This window comes from Falco naumanni, chromosome 5 (assembly GCF_017639655.2).
Source record: "Falco naumanni isolate bFalNau1 chromosome 5, bFalNau1.pat, whole genome shotgun sequence".
NCBI lineage: Eukaryota > Metazoa > Chordata > Aves > Falconiformes > Falconidae > Falco > Falco naumanni.
Genome location: NC_054058.1, coordinates 28,647,969 through 28,672,316, shown reverse-complemented (window position 1 = coordinate 28,672,316; position 24,348 = coordinate 28,647,969). Strand labels below are relative to the sequence as shown.

General features: G+C 41.7%; 1 protein-coding gene across 1 annotated transcript; it reads right to left on the bottom strand.

Annotated features, from left to right (window-relative positions):
* Nucleotides 1-1,711: 1,711 nt before the first annotated feature.
* MKRN1 (makorin ring finger protein 1) lies at nt 1,712-24,148 on the bottom strand. The gene is made up of 8 exons (XM_040595703.1): nt 23,850-24,148; nt 16,230-16,358; nt 12,254-12,480; nt 5,903-6,129; nt 5,201-5,415; nt 4,391-4,501; nt 3,803-3,941; nt 1,712-3,376 (listed from the first exon to the last, which is right to left on the bottom strand). Exons 1-8 carry the CDS (start codon nt 24,023-24,025, stop codon nt 3,164-3,166), a joined length of 1,437 nt encoding a protein of 478 aa, XP_040451637.1. The 5' UTR covers nt 24,026-24,148; the 3' UTR covers nt 1,712-3,163.
* Between the last annotated feature and the right edge of the window lie 200 nt (nt 24,149-24,348).

The following is a 24,348-nucleotide window of genomic DNA, read 5'->3' as shown; positions in this document are numbered from 1 at the left end:
ACCCCCATACCTCAGGCTATCCTCTGAACAGAAATCTATTTTGCACCTGTTGTATCAGGGAGGAGTTACTTTGTATTTCATTAAATGAACCAGGTACCCCTTCAGCAAGGCTGCAATAGACCTTGGACTACAATCAAAATTTGAACTAAAGCAGCAGAGGCTGTAAGAAGCACTCTTTGCTTCTAGGATCACATTCAGACCAAGCAGAATGGGCAGCCATATGCTTACCACAAGATGCAAAATTTTATGTCAAACCACATGTATGTATTCCTGTATAGGGAGTAAAGTCAAGGCACTTCAAGTGAGAGCATGCATTTTTAAGATTTTCATTTTGAAACCACTATTTTGCTGGTGGAATTTTATGGATTTTTACTTTTTTAATCTTGACACTACCCTCATTGGCCTCTTCCGTTTCTATACCTTAGGCTGTGCTACATTTTCTTTAAGCAAGTACCTAAGTCATCACCCTCTGTATTTTTACACTGAAAGCTTGCCTTAGTTCTAGTGAATTTATTCCTGTTCTAACAGGGGAAAAACATAGCAGCTTACTAACATACTTATTTCAAAGGCCCTGCTCTCTTTAGTCATTCCAGTTTGGGGTAGAAGGGTGGAAATCAGCCCAACAGCAAGCTTAGGAACAGGCCTACCACCAGCAAGATGCAAACTGAAGTCACACACAGCAGTGCTCCCCGATGACAAGTCCTTTAACTTACAGAAGAACCACAGCACACTTCAAAGCAAGAGATCAACAGAAACCACCTACCACAATGCACTTGACAACATCAGTCACCTTGTAGCTAGACAGACCCAAAGCCAATCACTTATTTGTATATTCTCAGCTTCCCCTGTTACGACACACAGAAACAAGGTTTAAAAGCAGCAGCAGCCATTGTGCCACACACCCCCACACACAAAGAGCAAAGCATGCCCTTTCTGACCCCTTCTGAAGGAAAGCTGAAGCATGTGCTCTGTGGCTGTTATATTACCTTTTTCCATCTTACCAGAACATAATCTTTTTTAAACTTACATTTGAATACAGCTTTCCAATAGGATGCTAACAACTCACATTCACTATGTAAGGGAGGAAAGGCTAGCTCTTATTCAAAGCCCTTCGTTTTTCTCTGTTCCTCCCTATATCAGCTTCAAACATCCGTTGTGCAAATTACATTTAAATCCCTTTCTCCCTCTGCTACTTGCCTCTGGGAAAAATCAACCAACCAACCAATGATGGTTTTAGACTGTTCAGTTAAACTTTTCGGTTGACTGTGTCTAGTATTTTACTTCCAACTTTATGTAATTCTGCAGAAGAATGCCTCTTTCTGAATATACACAAGCTTAAAGCATGTGGATTCTCAGGAAGTGGCCTGCAGCAATGGTTGGACTGGCTGTCCAAACAGCATTACAACAGGAAACTATCAACAGAATATGTACCACAATCAACCTTCTTTAGGACAAATAAAGTGAACACCACAGTGCAGGACTTACTTCAGAGAAAGCAAGCCATGTCTGTTCCCCACTAAAGGCCCCATATATTCCTTCAACAGTTCAACTGTCCCAGCTGTCTGTTCAGAATGCATTCCTTATGTTACAGGCTCTGCTGGAAAGGTTATAACCAAGGTAAAATTCTGTATTAGTGTGACATGATCCTGCGGGAGTTAAGAAAAAGTGACATAAATGCCTTTGTATTTACAGAAACACACATGCACACAAATCAAGCTGAAAACACAGAAGCTTCAAACTTAAAAGAACAGACAGGCTTCTGTTTAATTTTTTTGATTTTTTTTATTTGGGAAAAGTGCTTCTTACAAAAGGCAGCTGCAAAACAATACGTTATAGACCTCAGAACAATTTCTCATTCCATTTAAAAGTGAAAGGAGAGGCAGTCTAGGGGACAAGAGCAGCAGGAGAACAGATCACGGGGCATCCACAAGTCAATAAAAAACAGCAATAATGTAACGCAAGGTTAAAATTCTTGTGCTGGGGCTTTGGTGGCAAAGTAATTTCTCAATGCAAATTACAGCCAGAAACTGCATGACTGCCTTTGTAAGCAGTAACTCACATAAACTGAGCAGCTTTACCAGGCAACCTGCCCAACTCAGATGCCAAGAGGCACGTGTACCTCAAACCAGCTGAGAGGCACAGCTATTTCCTAGCAAAGCTTACAGCTTAAGTGGTTACATCAAGTTCTAAAACTTACAGAGCAATAAAGCTAAAGGGGCTTCTCTGTTATTCCTCTGACCCCACCTTGGCTAACCGGATTTCTGCTCCTGAACAACCCTAATCATACACATGAAAGAGAGCTGGTGTATTAGGGAGTGCCATGTATTAAGTTAAGCAATAGTTAGTTAAGATCACTGCCACAGACTGGGCTGAGACCGCTAAACCAGTTTCATGTCCAATTGGAGGCTAGACTTCATGCACCAAGAGGGGATGAAAGATGGTTTTGTTATTTCAATGTACACAGAGTCTCCCCATCCTTGAGGTCCAACTCTACATTTATCTGTATATACACATAGAGAGTTCTCCTTTCACAAAGACATCTTCCTTTCATGCTAAACACAGTAAAAACCCAGAACATTCACACCTGGTTCTGGTTACACAGTAGTAATAGTAATGTGCAAGTAAACAAGAGACCAAAATCACAAATGAAGATGTGTACATGAGGGGGCTGGAACGGAGCTGATGCCAGAAAGAGTATTTTTATCTGGCCTGAAGTCAGAAATATCAGTACAAAGTCAGAAGAGAGGCCATCAGCCAATTTACATCCCCACTGCATGGCCACTGCTCATTTTTGTATCTGGGCTCTTCAAAATGAGTGTGGAAGTCCTGTAAACACTTTAACCCTGGAACTGGGTGAACTCTGTTGGGTACACAGATGAAGCAACAAACCTAAGCTAACTGTTTGACAGTTAAATTTATTTTTACAAAAACTAACATTTTAAAGATTTATTTCTTGTTATTTGTTTAAACAGAGGAAAAACAACACTCCTGGGGTGGGAGGGGATGGGAGGGGATGGGAAGAGACAGACCCTGGGTAAAAGTTATTACAACAGCACCTGGAATTGATCGGCCTGCCTAGGAGAAACACAGGCACTGCCACAACACCACAGGTAATAGCTACTGCCTGAAGCCAAGACAACAGTCCACACGCCACTGACAGGTGCTATAGATCCAAGTCATAATAATCTTCCAGCTCATCATGAAACAAGTCCCACTCATCTTCTGAATCCGTTAGCTCATCGTCACCTCCGGCTGCCAACAGCATAAGCAACATCTCACCAAGCTCGAAGGTCACCACCTCATCCTCGTCGGTCTCAAACGGATCCCCATTCTCTCGCTCCTCAATGAATTCCCAGAACCGATTCCTTCGCTGGGCCTGCGAATTGAACACAAGTATTTCCCCAGGTGACCAAGCAGCACAAGGTAGTAGTCTTCCCAGAGGCTGACATGGTTCAGTCCCCTGGTGTACTTTCTGACATGCAAGAAATCATGTTTCTCTTCTGGGGAGATACTGACTTCCAGTAGAATTCACCCTTTACACAACCCTACTAATGCTAACCAACATTTCTACTTCAGTATGTTTGTGTACTACTAGGAAAGTTTTAAAAATTTACTCTTTCCATCTCAGCCTCCAGCATTCACAAACTTCAGACCACTGCCTCTTTCAAATTCACCTTTACAGAGGTCTAGCAGAAATTAAAAAAGCCAACATTTCCCTCTCCTCTTCTCAAGGCAGCTGATTTAACGCAAAACCCTCTAGCACTCTCTCTGTATAGAAAGGACAAAAACCAGCAGCACTGACCCGGCATCTACTTGATGTTCCCACTTTGGGTCTCTGTGGCTCCTCTCGGCGGCCATCAGGGTAGGCATGCTTGTAAAAACAGTTCCCTCCAAACGGACAGCTCCCACGGCCTTCATCAAAATACCTGCATGGCTTGTTGCTGGAAAGGAAAATATCGCAACCCTTACTCACAGCAGACCCCAACCAGACTTCAGAATTGCATTTACCTGTAGTCCAAGAGGATCTCAGGTACCATTTGGAGCTGAAGGCATTTTGTCAGTGTAACACCTATGTGCAGAAATGATGTATTACAGTGTGTGGGCCGATGCATGCATAGGGACACTGATGGCTCGCAGTGCACAAGTTCGTACTACCTTACGGCTACACCACCAGTGTTTTGCAGATAGAAGGGAAAAACGGAGGTCAAAGAACACAGGAACAGCTTTGCGACTGTATGGTTGCATGCATCTGTGGGCCGATAGGCAAGGACGCACTTCACACGTGGTGGTGGAAAGGAGGTGCAAGAGGGCTTTACATCCGCACCCTTCTTCTCCAGATGTGCCTTTATCTCTGCAGTCTCAACTTGCCAAAAGGCTGCAGTACTCATACCTCATTGCCTCCTTGTATTTCTGAATGAGTTTCTGCTTCTCTTCCTTCTCTTCCACCCAGTACTCACTTGGAATGACAAAGTTAGATGTGATCCGACATTCTGGGCAGGACCTGGGGAATGAACAGACTGTGCTGCAAAATTCCACATTACAGGGCGCTTTCTCCCCTATATAAGTCATGGCATATATCCATCTTTAAAGATATATTGTACCCACACACTTGCTGTATGAGCTTTTCAATCTAGATTCTCTCTTACACATGAAGATAGCCTAAACTCTCTCCTTCAAGAACTCAATGGCAATGGCAGCTGGTCAGCTTGTCTCAGAAAACCTTGAAATAACACTTCACACAACTCCTTTTTCTTTAGAATTAAATACATTTATTTTGATATGATTTCTGTATTTATATGATTGGAACTTTGTTGGTTTTTTTTTTAGAACAGCCTTTAAATGGAGAAATGTTGTCAACTGATTAATGAACTAGGTCAGTAATGAATTAAGAAGCATACATTCTGAACTGGTTAACCTGTTTTCAGGTTCCTGGCTAGATGTCCAAAATGTAAAACAGTAACCATTGGACAACATGCTACTAAATAAATGAAAGTTATTTGCTACCATTACGTGAGTTTTGCAAACTTAATCCTCATTAACCAAATCTGAGTGTAAATGTCACCCCTAAGAATTATTCCACTTCCAAACTAGTTAGTATGCATTAAATACAGTCTGCATCTGGAAGTCTGTTGCAAGTTGTCACAAGTTACTAAGTTCTTCCACAGTAACAAAGCACAATCGAAATGGGAAAGTGCCTCACTTTATAATCTTGCTCTCAAATTGTTTAGCACTCCTCCACTTGCGGATGCACTTGAGACAGTAAGTGTGGCTGCAGTTGGAGAGGATCCCAAAGCGGCGCTCGCTAGGATTAGCTTTCTCATACACCACTTCCATGCATATCCCGCACACCATGTCTTTACTACGTTGGACAGCAAATGAAAGCTCCATGTCCTTCTCATGAGCTTCAATGCAAGACTGAAAAGGAGAGACAAAGAGAACAACTACAGAGACAACTGGTCATCTGGTGAACCCTAAGCAGGTTTTTAAGCTCAGTTATACTCTGCTGTTTTGCATAACAAATGGAGTATGATTAAGCTGAAAAATCTTCATCCTCAAAAAGTATTGCTCAGATAGTGGGGAACAGTCAATTCAGAGTTCAAATTCCTTTCTCCACGCACTGCCTTTAAACATGAAAAAGGCAATCTGAAAGACCATCCAGCTTTATTGGGCAAAGAACAAAGCTTTCGTATCTTTAAGCAGACTGCTCTCCCAGCACAGATAAGGAAACTCAACTCCTTTTGATTATGGCCCTAACAGGAAACAGTCCAGTTTACAACAGGAATTTCATTCACTGCCTGACCTGCATGCACCTTCAAATGAAAGGGAACTGGTGATAAGTGACGGTAGGGAGCTAGGAAGCAATAACTTAAAGCTGTTTAACACCAGACAGTTGTTTGCTTACCTTTATGTGCTGGGATCTTTGTGCAGCATCAATTGGATGCAAAACCTGCAGCCCACACATATCACACACATCCCCATGGATATACACGCAGTTTTCTCCATAACGGCATTCTCCTACTGCAGCATAGGGGCACAGCTCCTTCTTCATCTCCACATCTGCTTGCTGCTTTTCGTATTCTTCCTCAATCACCATTTCCTGCAAGGGTGCTTCAGCACAGGAAGGAGCAGCTGGAAAGAGAATTAAGGACAGTAAGCAATACATTCAGATTTAGAGCACTGGGAGCAAGAATACGTTGTTTCAATGTAAAGTAATCTTCGGGTAGCCCTGCTCAAGTTATCCAAATAGAATAATATAAACAACCAAGGTTCATTTCAGTCCAAGTTTCACATACTCTCAGCCTGAACTAACAGTTATTTTCCCACTCAAGAAAGCATGACCAATTTCTTCATCCTTCAACCCAGACAAGATTAAAGCTGTCAAAGTTTCAGTGGTCAGATTCAGATCCATTTACAGACTAGGTCTGCACTAGAAAAATCTCACAGCAGCGTAAAGGCATTCATATACAAACTCTGGTTCAGCAACAATTAAGGTTACAAATCTCTCACTGCTTTGAGAATCGATTTCATATCAGCTAAGTTAATAGGCTTTTTCCCATAAATTACACAGTTGAAGCAATAAAGGTGTATCCAGCGTAATAAACCACCAGTAGCTCCTTATGTGCAGGTTAATTAGCATGTCACTGTTCAGCCTGAACATCAGACTTTCACTTCTAGACACCCATGCATTTCAACGAATTATACAAAAGCTGCATCCACTTCTCTCACCCAACTAACTCAATTCTAGGTATCTGCCAAAAAGACTATCCTAAACAGGTATCTGGTCTATCAGTCAGACATGTAAACCTAGATTTAAGAAGCTGAAATTCAGGGTGTCTTCATTACGTTCTAAGCTGGCCTTCGGTTTCACAAAATCCTAAGTAAACTCCTTTATCTAATTCTAAACTGAATTGAAATTCATATCATTTCCCCATTTAGAGAGCTGCTGTTTAACACTTCTCCCCATGCCTCTTGAACATATGCTTGTCTGTGTCACCACAAACAGCCTTTGGAGATCATTCTAAAAAGCAGGATGATAAATTAAGTTACAAGACAAAGAGCAGTCAGTTTGAAACTGAAGATGTAACACACACAGAAGGACAACAAAGTATTACTATATTCAGAATAAATACCAGGACGAAGAGAAACTGGACTTCATTTACACAACCAGTACCTGTTACAAGAGTAAAGTCAATACCACTATAAAAAAAGTGTAACTTTTTTAGGCCATTCGAGCACTAGATTTGGAGAAGCTGTACGCTCGCAGTTTTCATCTCCATAGAGCAAAGAGATACAATAAGCATGTGTCAGTCAGCCTGTTAGCTTTTGGACATGTAGAGAAAAAGGAAAAGCAGGTCCCTCAGAGGTCACAGTTTTGGGGGATAAGCAAATATGGAAAGTTCTGAAGCAGAGGAAAATATTAGCTCTCAAAATAAGTTTGAATCTGCTTCTAGAACAGTCTCTGATTTTAAAGGTCACTCGCCACTGATCTTGGATCAGTCTGTTTCCTGGAAACATACTTTTCAAAAGCAAGTGAACAAACAGAATAACAAGTCAACTGTAACCTGCTCATTTTTTGGTAAGACTCCCAAGCAAAAAATCTTCATTACCTCTTCTCCCCCATGAATTCCAGTTAATTTTCTTGATGCCAGTTCACAGCCATATACTAGGCTCTACCTACTCTTCTGAGTAGCTGAACACAACATGAAAAACTGAAATCTCGCCCACCCCCCCAATTTGAAATCCTTGTCTCCATTTCGAAAAGAAGTAACAACAACAATCACAACTACCAGTCAGTTTCTATTCCCTCAGCTGTCATTTCTGCAAGTGCTTTTTTTTCTGGTTAACGTTACAGATTTTTGTACCTAATTGATTCACATGATTCTGGAATCTTGTTTGACCCTTACCAGGGAAGGGGAGTTTGATACATCATAGTATGGGGATGGGCAGAAGCCTACTAGACAGACAAATGCCACTAAGTTTCAAAAGAACCGAGCGATACAGTACTTCTTTTAATGGGACTGGCAAGATGATCTTTGCTTAAGGCAATCCTATATCCCTGGAAAATGCATACTTTGATGAAAGAGGAGGCACATTTGAAGCTTCTCTTAATAGAGAATTTTTCCAGAGTCACTTGCACTCCCCCCCAAGGATATTTTTTGTCAAAACTTTATTCACAGGACACACATATTACTTGAGGTTCTTTGAGAATAACGGCTTCGAAGTCTCACACACACACACGCCTTTCCAGAGACTGACTTAGAAACCCATATGCTGGTCCACTGAAGGAGAGGGCAGAGCTTCACGTCTTGGCAGAAAAAAAGTATAGAGTTGTTACTTAAACAAACCAACAATAACTACTTAAGTCAACAGGCACAGTACAGCTACCAAATTCTAGCCCAGTCCACAGTACCATCTTTGCACAAAAAAAGTACAATCAGTTCTTAGTGACTATAGACATCTAGAAAACAAGATACAGATCCATGCACGTCAGTTTTTAATAATGGCTCTAGGTACTTCTACAGTATGAGAGGGTAGGAGAGGGAAAAACATGCAGAAAGCGACATCAATTTTCCAGTCCCAGTCTTCGTGCTGCACTTCCCCTCAGCAAGTGTTGTTTTTCTATGAAATATAAATTACATTAGTATTTCCATTTCTGAATATCTTGGCTTCCATAACCTAAAGCCCTGCATGCATGTCTCCTCCATCTACTGCACTGTATCGGCTAGTTTTGCTTCCTCTTTGAAAGCAAAATTAGAGAAACTCACAAGATTTCACTGCCTCAGTAGCCCTGAATCCAACATCCCTGAATAACATTTAGTCTCTACGACTCGGCTGCTTTCAAAAACCACTACCATCCAGTAGGTGGACCCAATCCCTATCTTCTCACTGCCCATCTCACAGTCAACAGGATGTGGTGAAAGCTGATTAAATGATTGAATACTGTTTATGAAAAAGTCTTTAATCAGATATTTAATTAGGAATTGATTAACTTGGACAGTGAACTCAAGGAGCTCAAGAACAATGTATAAATCACATTTAATGAAACTGACAGGTGGTGCTTATTCCAGGCTCCCTGAACAAGCAGGATGTGAGCAGGACCATCCATCCAAATATTCTGTGCAGCTGTGTCATGACAGTAACTTGACCAAGCTCGGACATCTGGCCAATGTCCTTGGCATGTGTGGACCTTATGGATCATGAGACAGTGCATGCCTGCACTTGGCACAAACTTAAGAGCTTGCATACACTAGGTATGTAAGCTTTTTTGTCTTCACCGAGTATAAAAGTGGGCAAGCTCTGGGACTGGGTCAGAAGCCCCACCCACAGGTGGATGCATCACATAGGAACTTCCCAGTTACTGAGAGACTCCTGGCACCGCTGCAATGGGGCTTCCCAGCCGAAGTGTGGGCCTGGATGATGTTATGAAGGTGGTAATTGGTGATGCATCCTTTTCTTAATTACTGCATCACATCATTACTGCGAAGTGTTACAATGCTCTTATTACTTTTATCATACTGTGCATAATAACTAGTACTGTTTCCTTTTATCATACTGCATGATATTTTCCTTTATTATATTGAAATATAATAAACTACATTTCTTTTTATATTTGGAGTCCATTTTTATTCAGTATCCAGTCATGCAGCAAAACACAGGGTTAAATTCATACTACTGGAAAAACCAGTTCATTACCTTCAATTCACACACCACCTACTTTCACTCTAGAACACACCTGGTAGCATCAAATGCATTCATCTTGTAGCAGCAAGCAACAGCAAACCAATTCAGTGTTTCTTTTATTTCTGCCTTTCTACTCTCCCTCAATTATTCCAGAACATCTAGCAGCAGTAGCAGCAGAACAAATGTGGAAGTGCGGTGCATCTGTACATCAAACAAGCGATTACCTGAAGAATTGTCGCTATTTATTTTGCTAGGCCCCAAGGTCATCTTCAAGACATCGTGTTTAGTCCCAAATCAGAGAATCATTTGCATTAGCAGAATGTCTTGTCTCATAGTAAAAGATTAACGTTACAGCCCAAGCTGCACATAGCTAAACTGCCAACCCTGAATCTGCACCATTTGTAAGACAACTTGAAACACACAGACTTCTAGCTTAACTTGTGAAACGGGTTCCACTTTAAAGTTTCCAAGTATCTGTACGTTTCTCCAGGCGTTTAACAAGAGTAATCTGTAAGGCTTTAACATATACACTGTGGAACACACTGCGCACATATTCCTGATGACTACAGCAAGGTTCTTCACTTTTATAGCTTAATCAAGACAGTGGCTTCAAAAAAAGTTTTAAAAACACAGCTTTTAAGAAGTCACCAGGGGAATTAGCATCATGTAGCACTGTTCAGAACAGAAACAGCTGAGTATGTTTGTACATTAAAATACACCAAATTTCAAAAGGATACAAAAAAGATAATCTGAAACAAGACTCAGAAGAGAATGTTACTTAATCTGTGGCTGCCCCAAGTTTCCATGAAAATAAGCCTGACCCTCTAGAAAAGAAACAGCTTCAGTAAAACTGCGCGAGCTAAAGGTATAATGAAAACCTTTAACACTTAACAAATTTAGGAGAAAGCACCAGCTCTCCTATAAGAAGCAGGTGTACTTGAAAGATCTCTGGCTATTCAAACTAGCAATGAATTTATTCCAGTGAAGAGCCACCCAGCCATTAGGGGGGGTCTGAAGCTCATAAAAAGAGGCTCAGGAAACCAGGCTTGTTCAGCCTAAGAGAAGCAGTCTTATTGCTATCTTCAACTACCTAATGGAAAAATGAAACAAACAAGAAACCGAACAAACAAAAACCCACAAAACCAGAGCCAGATTCTTCTCAGATGTTCACAGGACAAGACACAGAAGGCAAGCTGAGGCAGGGAAAAATCCAATTACATACTAGGGAAGGCTTTTTCCTTGTGGGAAAAAAGTCAAACACTGCAAAGGTTGCCCAGAAGTTATGGCATTTTGAACATCTCCAAGGATGGAGATTCAACTAAACAAAGACTCTGGTAACCCAACATAGCTGACCCTCCTTTGATCAGGAAATCAACTAGATGAAATCTAGACGTCCCTCCCAACCTAAATTATTCTATTCTGATTAAAAGAGTAAAAAACAAAGATCCTTTGTCTCAATGTACAAAGAAGCTGTATCCCTTATGAGACAAGGTGACATATTAACAGGTAGAAGACAAGTTTTCATTCCTCTGCACTATACCCAACTCACAGATAGACCAAATTCCATAATCAAACTTCTCAACAACACTAGCAAAATGTTAATGTCACTCAACCATTTCTTTCCTCTTCACCCTTCCTCAACTCAGATCACAACAGGCTCCAGCAGCACCCTGTAATATTGAGAATGTAATTCTCTTTTCAGATGTGAGAATCCAAGTATTGCTGTGGAAACAAAGTAGTATAATCTGAACGCTGTACAACAACTTCAAACTCTTCTGGACACAAGGCGTCCGTTTTGGATTCAACCAATTATTTGAGTACTCATGGTTGTAAGCCTTCAGTTTTAGAGAGCCACATAATCAGAAATTACACTAAAGTAAACATCTTCAGCCTACTTTTAAGTGAAAAGTTTAAATCTTTGTGCTGTCTTTCTGCAGGGAAAGCAGATGACAAGTATGCTACTCAAACAGTATGGTCCCACATATTGAGGTTCTTTAATCTCATTCTCAACATGAGCTGTCACATGTGAAAGGTAACTAGAATAAATTATTTTCAACCTCTGGTTCAAATTGCCAGTGGATTAATGAAAGCAAGCATTAGGCATCAATTCATTCTAGAGGAACCTGTACGTCCACTGGAAAAACCTTTAAAAGACTGCAAAAACAACAAAAAAACCCCCGAAACCAACCCACCCAAAAAACAAAGGCAAGATTATCTTTCCAAAGCAGCGCTATGAATTGCACCCCGAGTATTTTCTTCTCCTATCACATATGCAAACCAAACTTCAAAGGAGGATATTCTCCCAAGTCATTCAGAGCCATAACAAGAGGAAGTCAGTTATGCAGAGACTGTCTTTAAGGATAGCTGGTTTTGGAACGTAAGGACAGCAGTAGTAACTGATACGGAATGGTCCAACTATTCACATTGGAATATTCAAGCATAAGTTAAGGACAGATCACGTGAAATGAGTAATAAGTATGAACAGCTGTACTCAAATGCATTAAAATAAATGCATTACATATAAATTGTCAACCTATGACAGAAATTTATTGTTAACCCATGATCAACTTACCACGTCCACAGTATGGCTGCCCAGGGATAAACTCTACAGCATTCACCCAGTCTTCAGCACCTACTCCTGCAGCTGCCAGATCTGTATTTTCATCTTCCATCTCAGCAATAAATTCTTCAACTGTTTCAGGGAGTGATGCAAAGTCTGAGGATACCGAGGGATAAAGTTTTGCATCTGGGTCCACATCAGTCATTTCCTCCTCTTTCAGTGGCTTGGTGTGCTCATATCTAAAAAGTTAAAACACATCATGTCAACTCTTCACAAAAAAATACTTCCATAAAGCGGCTCAAGGTACTGGAAATAAACCGATTAAGATGTAAACACACTACTCAGAAGGAAGACCTAGAAATGGCTTGAAAGAGAAAGCCACTGATGACCCATTATCAACACATGCTTCCACTCGTATAATCTGTCAGCACTGCTTAAGAAAACAGTAAGATTCTCAATGATTTTGGAGGAAACGGAGCAGCATACACAATTCTTACTTAACTGACATAGAATGAACTTGAGTTATGTCCAAAACTGGTCATGTACCTATTACACATGCGTAGTATTACCAAATGAGATTAATCAGTTCATTCAGCTTTAGAAAGAAAAGACTAAGAGCAGAAACTGCTGTCTTCAGCTACCTCATGGGAAGCCACAGGAAAGATGCAGCCAGACTCTCCTCAGAGGTGCAGTGATAGGGTAACAGTCAGTACACACAAGCCAAAAAATCGGAAGTTACAATTAGGTGTTAGGGGGGAAAAAAAGAAAAATCACTGTGAGAGTAGTCAAACACTGGAATGGGTGCCCAGAGAAGCTGCATAACCTTCATCCTTGCACATAATGAAAACTTGACTGGACAATGCCTTGGGAAATATGACCTAAACTGCTCAACCTTCAGCAGAGCTCCAGAGATCCCCACCAACAGAAATGAGTCTTCCTCTCTACCCGAGCGTCTTTCCTCATTCAGATTTTATGTTGAATTTTAGTAGTTATTTCTAATGCCAGTTTCACCTTACTGTGGAAAACTATGCTCAAAACTCTTTGATCCCCTACCACCCACAGAAAAGTGCTATTTCCCTCAAAAATCTGTCTTCCAGCAACTAGTAGATTACATAGGAAAATAAATTACAGGTGTACCTTTGAAGTCTTAAGACACTTGCTGACTGATTTCCAAGGACAAACAGAGGGAATTTTCGGAGATCACACATAGCTTTTAAACAACTATGATTAATTAACCTTGTTGTTGACTGAAGCCAACAGTGTCATGAAATCATGAAAAATGAAACCATGACACAGCTTGGGTTGGAAGGGACCTTCAAAGATCACCTAGTCCAAAACCTCCCCAATAAGCAGGGACACCTTTTACTGGATAAGGTTGCTCAGAGCCCCATCCAACATGACCCTGAATACTTCCAGGGATGGGGCATCCACAACTTGTCAGTTCTTGCATATTAAAGAAATGCTCCCAACGAAATGTCAGCTTTGAAATCCTAAGGAAGCTATGAAGCACAAATTTGAAAGTCATGCCTTCAGACCTTTACATTAGTGGCCTTTAAAGTGGTATGCAAGCACCCTATGAGGCAAGCAAGACAACCCATTGGGGTGCAGGAAGAAAATACTAGAACTCCTGTCATTTTTTTTTCCTAAAAAAATAAGTTTTACTAATATTTAACATAAAAATTAACAGCAATGTCCTCAGTCTGTATGTCAGAGGATCTCAAGTATGGTATGTGCAAGGTGTCCTGAAGGACAAGTGGGTGTTCCACCACACAGTGGGGCAGATGCACCCTCACTTGTTCGTTCACTTCCAGCATACTGCAACACAATGCAGTCTGCTTGTGCTCAATTGAACGGATCAACATATTATCTTGTTTTACCTAAACTAACCCTGACAAAGTTTGACCAAATAGCTTAAAAAGATTCCTGTGGATTGAAGACAACACTGGTAATGTGACCGAAAGCAAACAACCAGGAAATGTTAGCTCTAACACTTCTACTATGAGCTCTTCATCAGCCACACTGCAAAATAAAGACAAAGCCAACTTACTCAGATCTGACAAGAACTTGGGGGGGGGGGGGGCTCAGTGTACATCGTGCCTTGGGATATTAGCCAATGGCAGCATGAAGCCATCACAATTAGCAAGACACTGAAAATCTAAACACCCAGATCATGAAGACAAACCTCTACAATTTTTTCTGAGATGCTTCAAATCATGCGATACTCAATCCTGCGCTTTACAAAACTTCACAATAAATGTTTATAAGCCTCTTTTGAGACTTCTTACATAACAGCGAAAGACAAAAAGCCACATACTATTGGACTACTTGTTCTTTCTGCTGTGGTAAAAATTACTGAAATAACCTAAGGAAAACAACATGGCGACAAAGTAAAACACATTCCTTTGTCAGCAAAGATTGTAGGGAAATGCATAGAAAACACTGCTGAATATTTGAAATGTTTTCTAATACTTGTTTCTTCAGAGTGGGAAGTTTGCTGTACACCTGGATGAAAGTCCAGTTGTTGGTAACACGTCTCAGCTTATGGCATTTGCTAGGTTCTGTTTCAATAATAAACCTTTTTGTGAGCCACTAAAGAAAAGATGTACCAGAAGAGATAGATATATTCTCAACAAATTACTTCTTTAATAAAGACAAAAGGATGAACTGGAAGAGATACTTAACAGTCAACAACTTTAATAAAAATTGTTCAAGTGTAACCACTGAAGGAGCTGCTGCTTTCACTAGAATGAAAAAAAAGGATTCCATGGTAAGGTTACAGAGATAGCACCACACCAGTACTGAAATAAACTTAGAACAAGAGCTTCAAATCACTGCATTACAAAATGTTAAATGAAGTTTTTAAAAAATAATGGAAGCATACTGAATCAACAATACTGTCAGTAAAAAAAATATTAAGGCTTTCAGTGAAAGTAACAATGGGTTTAGACTGTTAAAACATCTATAAAATATTATTTCATATTTATTACAGTCTTTTTCTGATTTTTGTGTATGTTTCATAATGTACATAATATATTAGTAAAGTAGCAGATACATATAACCTATAAATAAATAAATAGGGAGTGCTCAAAAACATTTCACTTATATGGTAGCATGATCAAGTTTGGAGACCACTGATCTACATGATCAAGAACGCAAGAATGGCAGAGAGAAGGCTACAGAGATGCTTATTTTTGTTATCTTTCTTGTACATAGCAGCCATATGTTAAACATGAACATAAAGCTATGAACTAAATATTAGTGTCATGACTTCATATGGTAATCATGTATTAGAGCTGCTGCAAGACACAATGTTAAAAATCCTGATAAATTTTAAGAAACTGAACTTACGATGATGAGCACACCCCTAACCCTTTGTAAAGCTTTGTTATGCTAGGAGTGCAACAGTTTCCTTTCTTCACATTTTTTTCTTTTTAACAATTTCAGTGGTACAGGTTAAGTCATAACATGTTTTCATAACGTAGGGCCATTTGGTACAGGCAACACGATAGAACCTACAGGACTCCACTCCAGTTTCGGTTCCAAGATGACAGTTCAACTGTCAGAGTAGCAATTCCTGAAGACACACACAACTGGGGGGTATGGTGGTGTGGCGTGTGCGAGAATCTTACCTGTTCAGGCTTTTATGATCACTTACCATATGTAAGTCAGTTCCATCAGTTCAGCTAGTCTGAATGTAGCCTCAGACTTCAATTAATTCATCTACTCATTAACAAACACACAAACCCCCACACCCTGACAACTAGCCCTTTTACAAAAACCAGTTCTCTTCTGGCCTTGCCTTTGCTTATTTATTTGCATAGCAAAGCAAACATTACAGTATTTAGCAAGAGAAGGCAGTTTGTGAAAAGAAGCTATTTTTATAAATTTTTGAAGTTGCAATGAAAGAGGAAAATTAAGATTTACTGGTTTTCTGTGAGCTCTCTACTGAAATGACTCCCCTGAAAGATGGTAAATGGCATTCCTTTACCTGCAACGATCTCCATAAGCACAGCATCCCCGCTGATAATACCTGCACACCATAGCAGAATGACTAGTGGAGAGGTCATGGGAGTAGCGACAGTTGTCTCCTTCCTTGCAAACTCCATGCATGAAATATCTGCAAGACACAAGATTACTGTTAATTAAGGAGCAGCAGTGAAGCTGTAAAAGTATTTCATGATGAGTTATTCTGTAAATCAAGAAGTGGCGTAAGACCAAGTCCCAGCATAAACATACAAGTAAATGTCTGAGGAAGGATGAAACCTTAGCTATTCCAGCAAATTGCACTGCACATTCAGGACCGATGCTTACAAAGATCTGAAAAAAACTGCAAAGCAAACCTTATGCTGGGCTATGACACAGAGAGGAAAGAGACAAGGACAAAGCAGACAGGAACAAAGTTTTATTTGTAGCCCCTGTGTTCTGACACGAACAAAAACCTTTTGAGAAGCCCACTACTGAATCAAAGATTCAAGATCAGCCACACCCTAAACAGTTTTCCTGAGGGCTTTAATCTATTTAGCATTTGTAAATAATTCTAATCAGAAGTAATTTCCTCTCCAAGAACGCCAAACATGTTTGTGATAGATAATTACATCTGACAAAACACAGATGTTAGTTTTTGCCAGAGGAGCCAAATAATCAGTAGAACCACCCTGCTTCAACACTGTGCTGCCCGTCTTGAAAGAACTGCATGGTTTCAAAGCTTTTGAGGACAGTTACTAAGTTTTAGCGTGTCAAATAATGGAAGTTTAATTGAGCATCCTCAAACTCAGCTGTTCAAGAAAACCAAACAGTCATTTTCAACTTGTTTTAAGTTTTAACCTAGAATACACAAACGTCTTTAAATTCAAGGCACCTGTACTCACTATGCTCACATCAAAACCACAACTGAAAACACAAGCCTAACTACATCTATCCCAATCCACATAGAAGAAAGTCAAGCAAAAAGAGAAAAAAACCCTAAACCTCCAAACCTATGTAAGAACTGAATCTATCAACATGTTTACTAACACATTGGTTTAGAAAGCGAAGCACTGGCCTCCAGATACCAAGTCAGCTGCAAACTCTGAACTCACTGGAAATACCAAGACCTGGTAAACAATAAAATTTGTTAGGGGTCTCATACAAAACACCACTCAAGAAAAGACTGAGAAGCAGATTATACCAGTCTAAGTTTATCTTGCTGCTGAAAGGGGCAGCCCTGCCCTCCTGTTGCATACTTCCACCACTTACCACCAAAGCCACCAGAACCAGGTCCTCCAACCAGCTGACTGTGCAGCCACACAGCAGTACAGCCAGCAGGAGACAGAAGGATCACCTTTCAGCAGTCCAAACTAAGATTAGGATAGCTCTTTATAAAACAGCACATTCAAGCTGATATTCCTAAACTTAAAAGGCATCAAGTTGTTGAAGTGCACGAACTTCTACATAGGTACTTAATCTACTATATTTTTGAGAAGTCAGGTAAATCCAAGGGAACAATTCACCAAAGGACAAAAGCAGAGCTACATTTGTAACCCAGTACTGGGGATATTAGAACCTGAGGTGAGTCTTAAGAGGGCTGATAACCCTCCAAGGGCAAAATCAGTGTTGTATTCAAGGTACTAAGAACAAAACCATCTGAAGTGGTTTTATAAACCACCAGCTGATAACTTGCCATCAGGCTACAATCCACACTCAAAACCGTCCACTGCCTGTATACTGAGGCCACATAGTAGCCAGGTAGGAAATGTGGTTCTACATAATAATAAGCGGTGTAAGACCGTGAGGCTCTGCAGGATATTCTCCCCAGAGAGAGGAGTACCTTAGTCAGGTCTGCCAGGTGGCTGTAAACAGCTATGCCATCACACACCAGGAATGAGGTGTTGCGACAATAAAACAAAAAAACCCCACCCTCCATAACCAGCACTTTCCACTGTTAACAAAAAGGCAAAGAAAAACCCCAGCTCTTCCACCACCCACACACAAGACTACCTCACTCAAAGCCAAAAAACAACTACCCGTGAACTCATGAAACCAGAACATAACTGGAATTTCTGGCTTGCTCTTAAGAAATAAGAGTCACACCAATAGGTTAAAAAAAATCATCCGGGTTGTTGAACGTTTGCTCTTTTAACAACTGTTATCTCTACCCCTTGCTTATTTCCACACAGCATTGCTTCCCCCATGTGTTGGGGCATGCAATTTCACAGCCACCTGTTGACTCAGATCAGGAAATGGCTTCAGATGTAACCTGACATTCCTTTTGCTGCCCCCATGGTTATTTTTAATCTAGATCAGATCACTGCTCAGCCACAGCGCACAGCTACACCACTCCTTAAGCCAACAAAGTGTTGGGACATCACCATGGCTGAAGTAAGCGACTAAAAGAAAGGGACCAGCCTGGAGTGAAACCTTCTGTTGCAAAGTACTCGGTCAACATAAATACTCTAAATACTTCTCAAAATTAGGTTCTCCCACTGCTGCTTAGACAGAGAAAACTGCAAGTCCCTTCCTCCTTTCTCAGCTTATGTTAGAAAATCCTCTGCAAATACAGGTTCTGTATAACCCTGAAAGTTGTTGTAATTCATTACATAAAGATGGTAGGCTATGAAGGGAAAAAAACCTGAAACATTCACAAGCTCAATTTAATCCACACGTCACTTTAAAAGGCCTGCAATCCTACACAGCAAACTCAGCACCATTTCAATGAGAACGCTGGGGTGGGAGGAGAGAAAAATTTATTTCTCTGAGGCTTACATCAACCTTCCTCTGCCCCCACCCAAAAGGTAAGACTTTTTACTTTAAGGTCACAAAGAATTTAACACCTTACATGTGGAATTGTGCCATTTGGCCGAAGTGTGCTTTGGTCATGTCAAAATTAAACAGAGTGAATTACTTATGGTGAAAGGTAACAAAACTTCTGTTGGAGTGCACCTTTACACACACAGATTATTCAATTTAACTGTAACTTTACGCAGCAGGAATACTAGTCTCTTGTTTCTCATTACAGGAAAAAAGGATCCTTAAAACTGAGAAATACATGAATTACCTGCCTCACTCAGTGATGCCCAGAACGCTACCTGAAATTTGCATTCTGACAAGTAATAAGAATACATATCATTTAATCTCAAAAAAGCAAAACTTGATCAAGTATTGGAACTGATCTTCTCCGACTGCCTGTGATGCTCTCATCCAAAAAGCACTTATGCTGGTAGTGGAGCGCTTTGTCTTTCCTGTTCAGATATACCAGTGTGATTTGGTGAGTTTGCATGGGGAACCAGACCAGAGAACTGACAGGGGTCCAAACCCAGATGATCTCCCCAAATCGGTTCATTGCACAACTGTACAAAACATGAGTGATACCAATACACAGAACCACCACCCAAAAATAGTAATTGCCTGCATTGGCATTTTATCATTGAAAAACATTTCAATTCATGTCTAGTTATGGATGCCTTGATCAAAATAGAATCTCCTGATTTTCATGGGGTACTTAAAAAGAGGTCACAAATCAGGCTTTATGCATCCGAAAGTCTCAAATGGTACACAAGATCCTGTGGGCATTTTTTGGAAACTGTATAGAGAAAACACTTGCCCAAGGCCATAAACCTAATCATGTCTCCAACTGCTGTAGGGGGATCAAGTGTTACAAGTGCTACAATTCATTTACTAGAATGCCTAAAATGTCCCAAATTTATCCAGGTTTCAATGACCTTGATTTCCATGATGCTTTAAAGTATAATAACCTGCTGAAGATTTTATTTTCCACTGTTACATGAATATTACTTCTATTACTTGCCATAAGCTACAGAAAAAGAATTTGTAATGCCATTATCAAAAAGACAATGCAGTGTTAAAACACATATAACTCCAGTCTAAAATCCTGACCACCACCAGCTTCTTTCAGATACTCCCTCCTATGTATTCAGTCATCACCACTGTAATCCTATTAGTGAAATCAATACACAATACTTCTTTCCCTAGCTTTTGAAGCTTGCAATGGGTTTGCTTATTCAGGTATGGTTTGTTCAGGTCCACTTAATTCTGATTTTAGGTAACCCCATTTTTGTTTATTAAACTACGGGTTTTGCTGAATTAGAACATCACATCAGCCAACAGACCTCCCTCAAAATTGAGACATTGTCACAACTGGCAGACAGGGAACCTCAGAACAGCAGCCAGCTGCAGTCATTAGCTTCTTCAGGTGTCACACAGAGACTGAGAATTCTCAGGGAAGAAGGGAGCGGGGAAGAGGCCAGGCACAGTGCTGTTCTAGCACAGCACATGAGCCATCAGCCATGCGAGTGGCCAATGAAATTCTACATGAATTAGTAGCCTTAAGAAAAAGGAAAAGAAATAAAGTAGGTCTCAAAAGCATTTACCTCCTTGTCCCTTCTTCTCCATAATGTCCTTCAACAAGAAGCTACTGGGAGATCCAGAACAGAGCAGCTAAGAAAGGCGCAATACAAGCAAGCTGTTAAGAAGTTTGCACTCCACACCTTATGACTAGAGCTGCAATGAATTAAGAAGCCATACTTTACCTATTCAGAGTCTTCATATTAAAAGACAGATAATACCTGATCTAGGTTTTCAGAAAGAACAGCAAAAATACAAACATGTAGACCACTTTTCAAAGTACACCAATTAGTTGCTAAGGGTTTTTATTTGTATTCAGGTATTAAACAAACAAGTGAAATGTAACATATCTACATCAACTTGATGACCTTCATTACTGCATGACATCTGGAAAATACAAGTACCTGGAGCTAACAGTGTCAAGTCTCTGGAAAAAAAATGTTTGCTAAATCACTGCTCAATAAAACAACGTATCCTTCTGAAACTGGAAGGACAGAGAAGCTTGGTAAGAACATTCTTCTTACCATTTCAAACATCAACAACAAAAGGATCAGAATACTAAATAAAAAGTATTTATAAACTAGTTTTATTCCCCTGTTTATTCCAGACAAAAGGATAAATTATTACACACTACAAAAGCCTTGAAAACTGCTGAACCACAGAAGCAATGCAAGAAATCTATTTTTCATCATCTCTTACGGAACATGGTACATTCCTATGTTTAACCATGAGATTGCTACACTTTAGCTGCAAGAAAAGCAGAAGGGTAACATCTGCAAAACTAGATGTCTAGGAAAAACCCAAGTCCTTCATCTTAGTCATTGTGTCTCTCACTCAGATATCATCCCAAGGATATCACACTGGCATAGTAAATATCATTAGTGAACTAATTTACCATAACAGGTATTCAAAGGAGCGGCAAGAACTGAAACAGCAGTATTACTTCACCAGCCATGAAGTGTGAAGTCCTTATACTGAAGAGACTATTTCCCCAAAGTTTTTCAGGCAGCATTTACTGTCACCCATATGATGACTGAAGTAAATAAAGCCTATGAAGAAACAGAATTGTGCTGTTACTCAAAACAGAAACTGCTCTACCTACTACAAAAAAAAAAATCGTGTTTTGAAATTCAACCCCTTCATCTCACAGTCAAATCCTCAAGCTCACTTAAAAATGTAGATCAAAATTTAATAATAAATTTATTTGCTTGAATACAAATGCATCCTATTAAAACTAAACTTAGAAAACCAAAGTTATTATCACACATTCCCAGAAGCTCAAGTCAGGGCTGTTATTTTCACTTTGAAGCCTGAGAAAAGCTATTCTGCCTACAACCTGAATAGCCCTGTAAAAATATGCAAGCAAGCAATGGGATAACTAGGAGGATTAGTCAAGAAGAACAAAGAATAGAGACTTTCATTAGGCCCAAAGCTGAAATCTTACTGCTGTTTAAGCTCCCATTAAAACAAATTAACCATTAAAAAGAAGAGTAGCTTTAAGTTCCCACTAATCCTGTTTGTAAATAAATATATTCATTAGACAGACTCGCTGCATGACACATTAAACAGATTCGCTCCACTGCACACTACCAAACTTCACTGCTTCTGTAATACAGCAGTCACTATCTTCAATAAATTGATTCATTGTGTTTGTTACCTGAGAACATCTATCTATCTATTTATATCTCTCCCCAATCCATTTCACTTAACTGAGCCTTTCGATCTTCAGAGGCATTCTATCTAAAGGGAACACCAACCTATACCCTTGCAGCTCACTTAAAAGCTGAGCTAAGCATCATTCCCGGTCATTTCCTCACCACTGGCCTATGTTTAACTACCACACATCAAATATTAACCTGGCTATTAACAGGGAAAACTCTTTGTATGCAGAAGTACTCAGAGCTGAGAAACAGTGCTTCTCATCACATAGATACATTAACAAAAAAAACCCAGTTATCAACAGTTAACAGGAATGCTTTAAAAACTGCAGGGCATATTTAACAGCACAAAAGAGAGACACAGCAAGCAAGTTCCCTGCGAAAGCCAAGCAACGGTTCTTAATAGAGCTCTTTCAATCTGCAATTGGCACAACTGGAAAAATATGCAGACAACAGAGCCTCTTCCTTTCTGCCCAAGGGATGCTCCTTTTTGCTTTCAAGTGACTTGGCAAGTTATTTGCCCAGGGACTTATTCAGGTAAATGTAACTTACAATTTTATTAATAATAAAAAAAAAAAAACAGAAGATGGTCCTTGATGCTAATCTTAGGCTACCGCTTGCTTTCATACAAACTGACAAATGTATTTCTGTATTCAGAAAACTGGTTTATATTCCTTTCAGCCTGCAAACAGAACAGCAATAAACGTTTAAAAATAGCCCATCTGGCAAGCTTTACAATATGCAGTACGATTTGCATAATCCCATATAAAGATTTATCAGAAATACAGTTTAAAGGAGAAACACAAATAGAAAATGACGCAGCATACAGAACGTTAGTGTAACACAAGTAGCAGCACTCCTCACATTTCGCAGCCTATTTTTCCATTCTCTGGTTTAAGAAGTTATTGTTCTATCAGTCACGAATTCAACTCCATTTTAAAATTTTATTGAGAGGGGCCAGAACTTTAACCGTTTCCCATTTCCTGCTTAACCGCATTTTCTGGAAGGCGGTTGCAGGCCTGCCGTCCCACAGTCTCCTTCACACCGACCACTGCGGGCGCATTGCCACACAATGAGGAGCGGCCCGCGGCACCGCACGAGGGGCCAGCACCGCTCCCCGCCCCCGCCCGCCGCACGGCAAGGGGTCAGCAGCCACACGCGACCCTCACGGAACACCCCCCGTCCCGCAGGGCAGAGGCGGCAGCCAGGCCGCAGCCCGCGCCGCCCCGGGCCCGGCTCGGGGAGCCTAGGCCCGGCGCGCGCCCGACGAGGCCGGTACTTCCGGAACGGCCCGCGGCAGCACTACATCCCCCACAAGGCCGGCCGCGCCCGCCTTCCGCCCGGAGGCGCCGCAAGGCGCGGAACGGCCCGGCCCGGCCAGCTGCGCAATCTGCCGCAGGCCCCCCCGCAGGGCGCCGGGCGGGGCGGGGCAGGGGGGAGGGGGCGCTGCGGCCCCGCGCCGCGCGTACGTGACCGTGGGGGGAGGGGAAGGGCGCGGCGCTGAGGGAAACGGCCGCGCGCTGGGGGGAAGGGCGGCCGCGGGCCGGGGGGGGGGAGGGGAGGGCAGGGCGGCCGCGGCCGCTCCCGCCCGGGCTGCGGACAGCGCGTACCTGCAAGTGACCTGCTTGGTCCAGCCGCCTCCTCCCGGCCCCATGGCGGGCGGCGGCACGGCTGCAAAGTCGAAAGCCGCGGCTGTCGCTCCCGCGGCCGCGGCGGCGGATGTTCCCAGGGCCGCGGCGGCCGCCGCGGCGCCCGCCGTTGTTCCCAAAGCCACCGCCTCCGCCATTACTGTTTATCCCACACAGCGGCAGCACCGGAACTTCCGGGAGCGCATCCTTCCGGCCGGGCGGACGGGGCGCAACCAGGCGGCGCCGGGGACGGCCGGCAACGGACAGCGGGGCGGCTGAGGCGCGCGTCGGCTCCGCCCCGTCCCGGCGGGGGGGCGGGCACCGCCCCTCAGCCGAACAGCGGCTCCGATTGGCGGAGGGGAATACCTGGGCGGAGCGTGCGGGGGGGGGTGGTGCTGCGGCCGTTGCCCCCGCGCGGCCTCGGCAGCGTAACGGGCGTTTGGGCCGCGGGGGGGCGGCGCCTCGACTGCGCCGCCGGGGA

Coding starts and splice junctions, on each gene's coding strand:
- MKRN1 (XM_040595703.1), bottom strand. CDS start 24,025: ATGGCGGAGGCGGTGGCTTTGGGAACAACGGCGGGCGCCGCGGCGGCC. Junction 16,359..23,849: donor ACCAAGCAGGTCACTTGCAG/GTACGCGCTGTC, acceptor TGTGTCTTGCAG/ATATTTCATGCATGGAGTTT. Junction 3,942..4,390: donor AAATACAAGGAGGCAATGAG/GTATGAGTACTG, acceptor TTTCCTTTCCAG/CAACAAGCCATGCAGGTATT.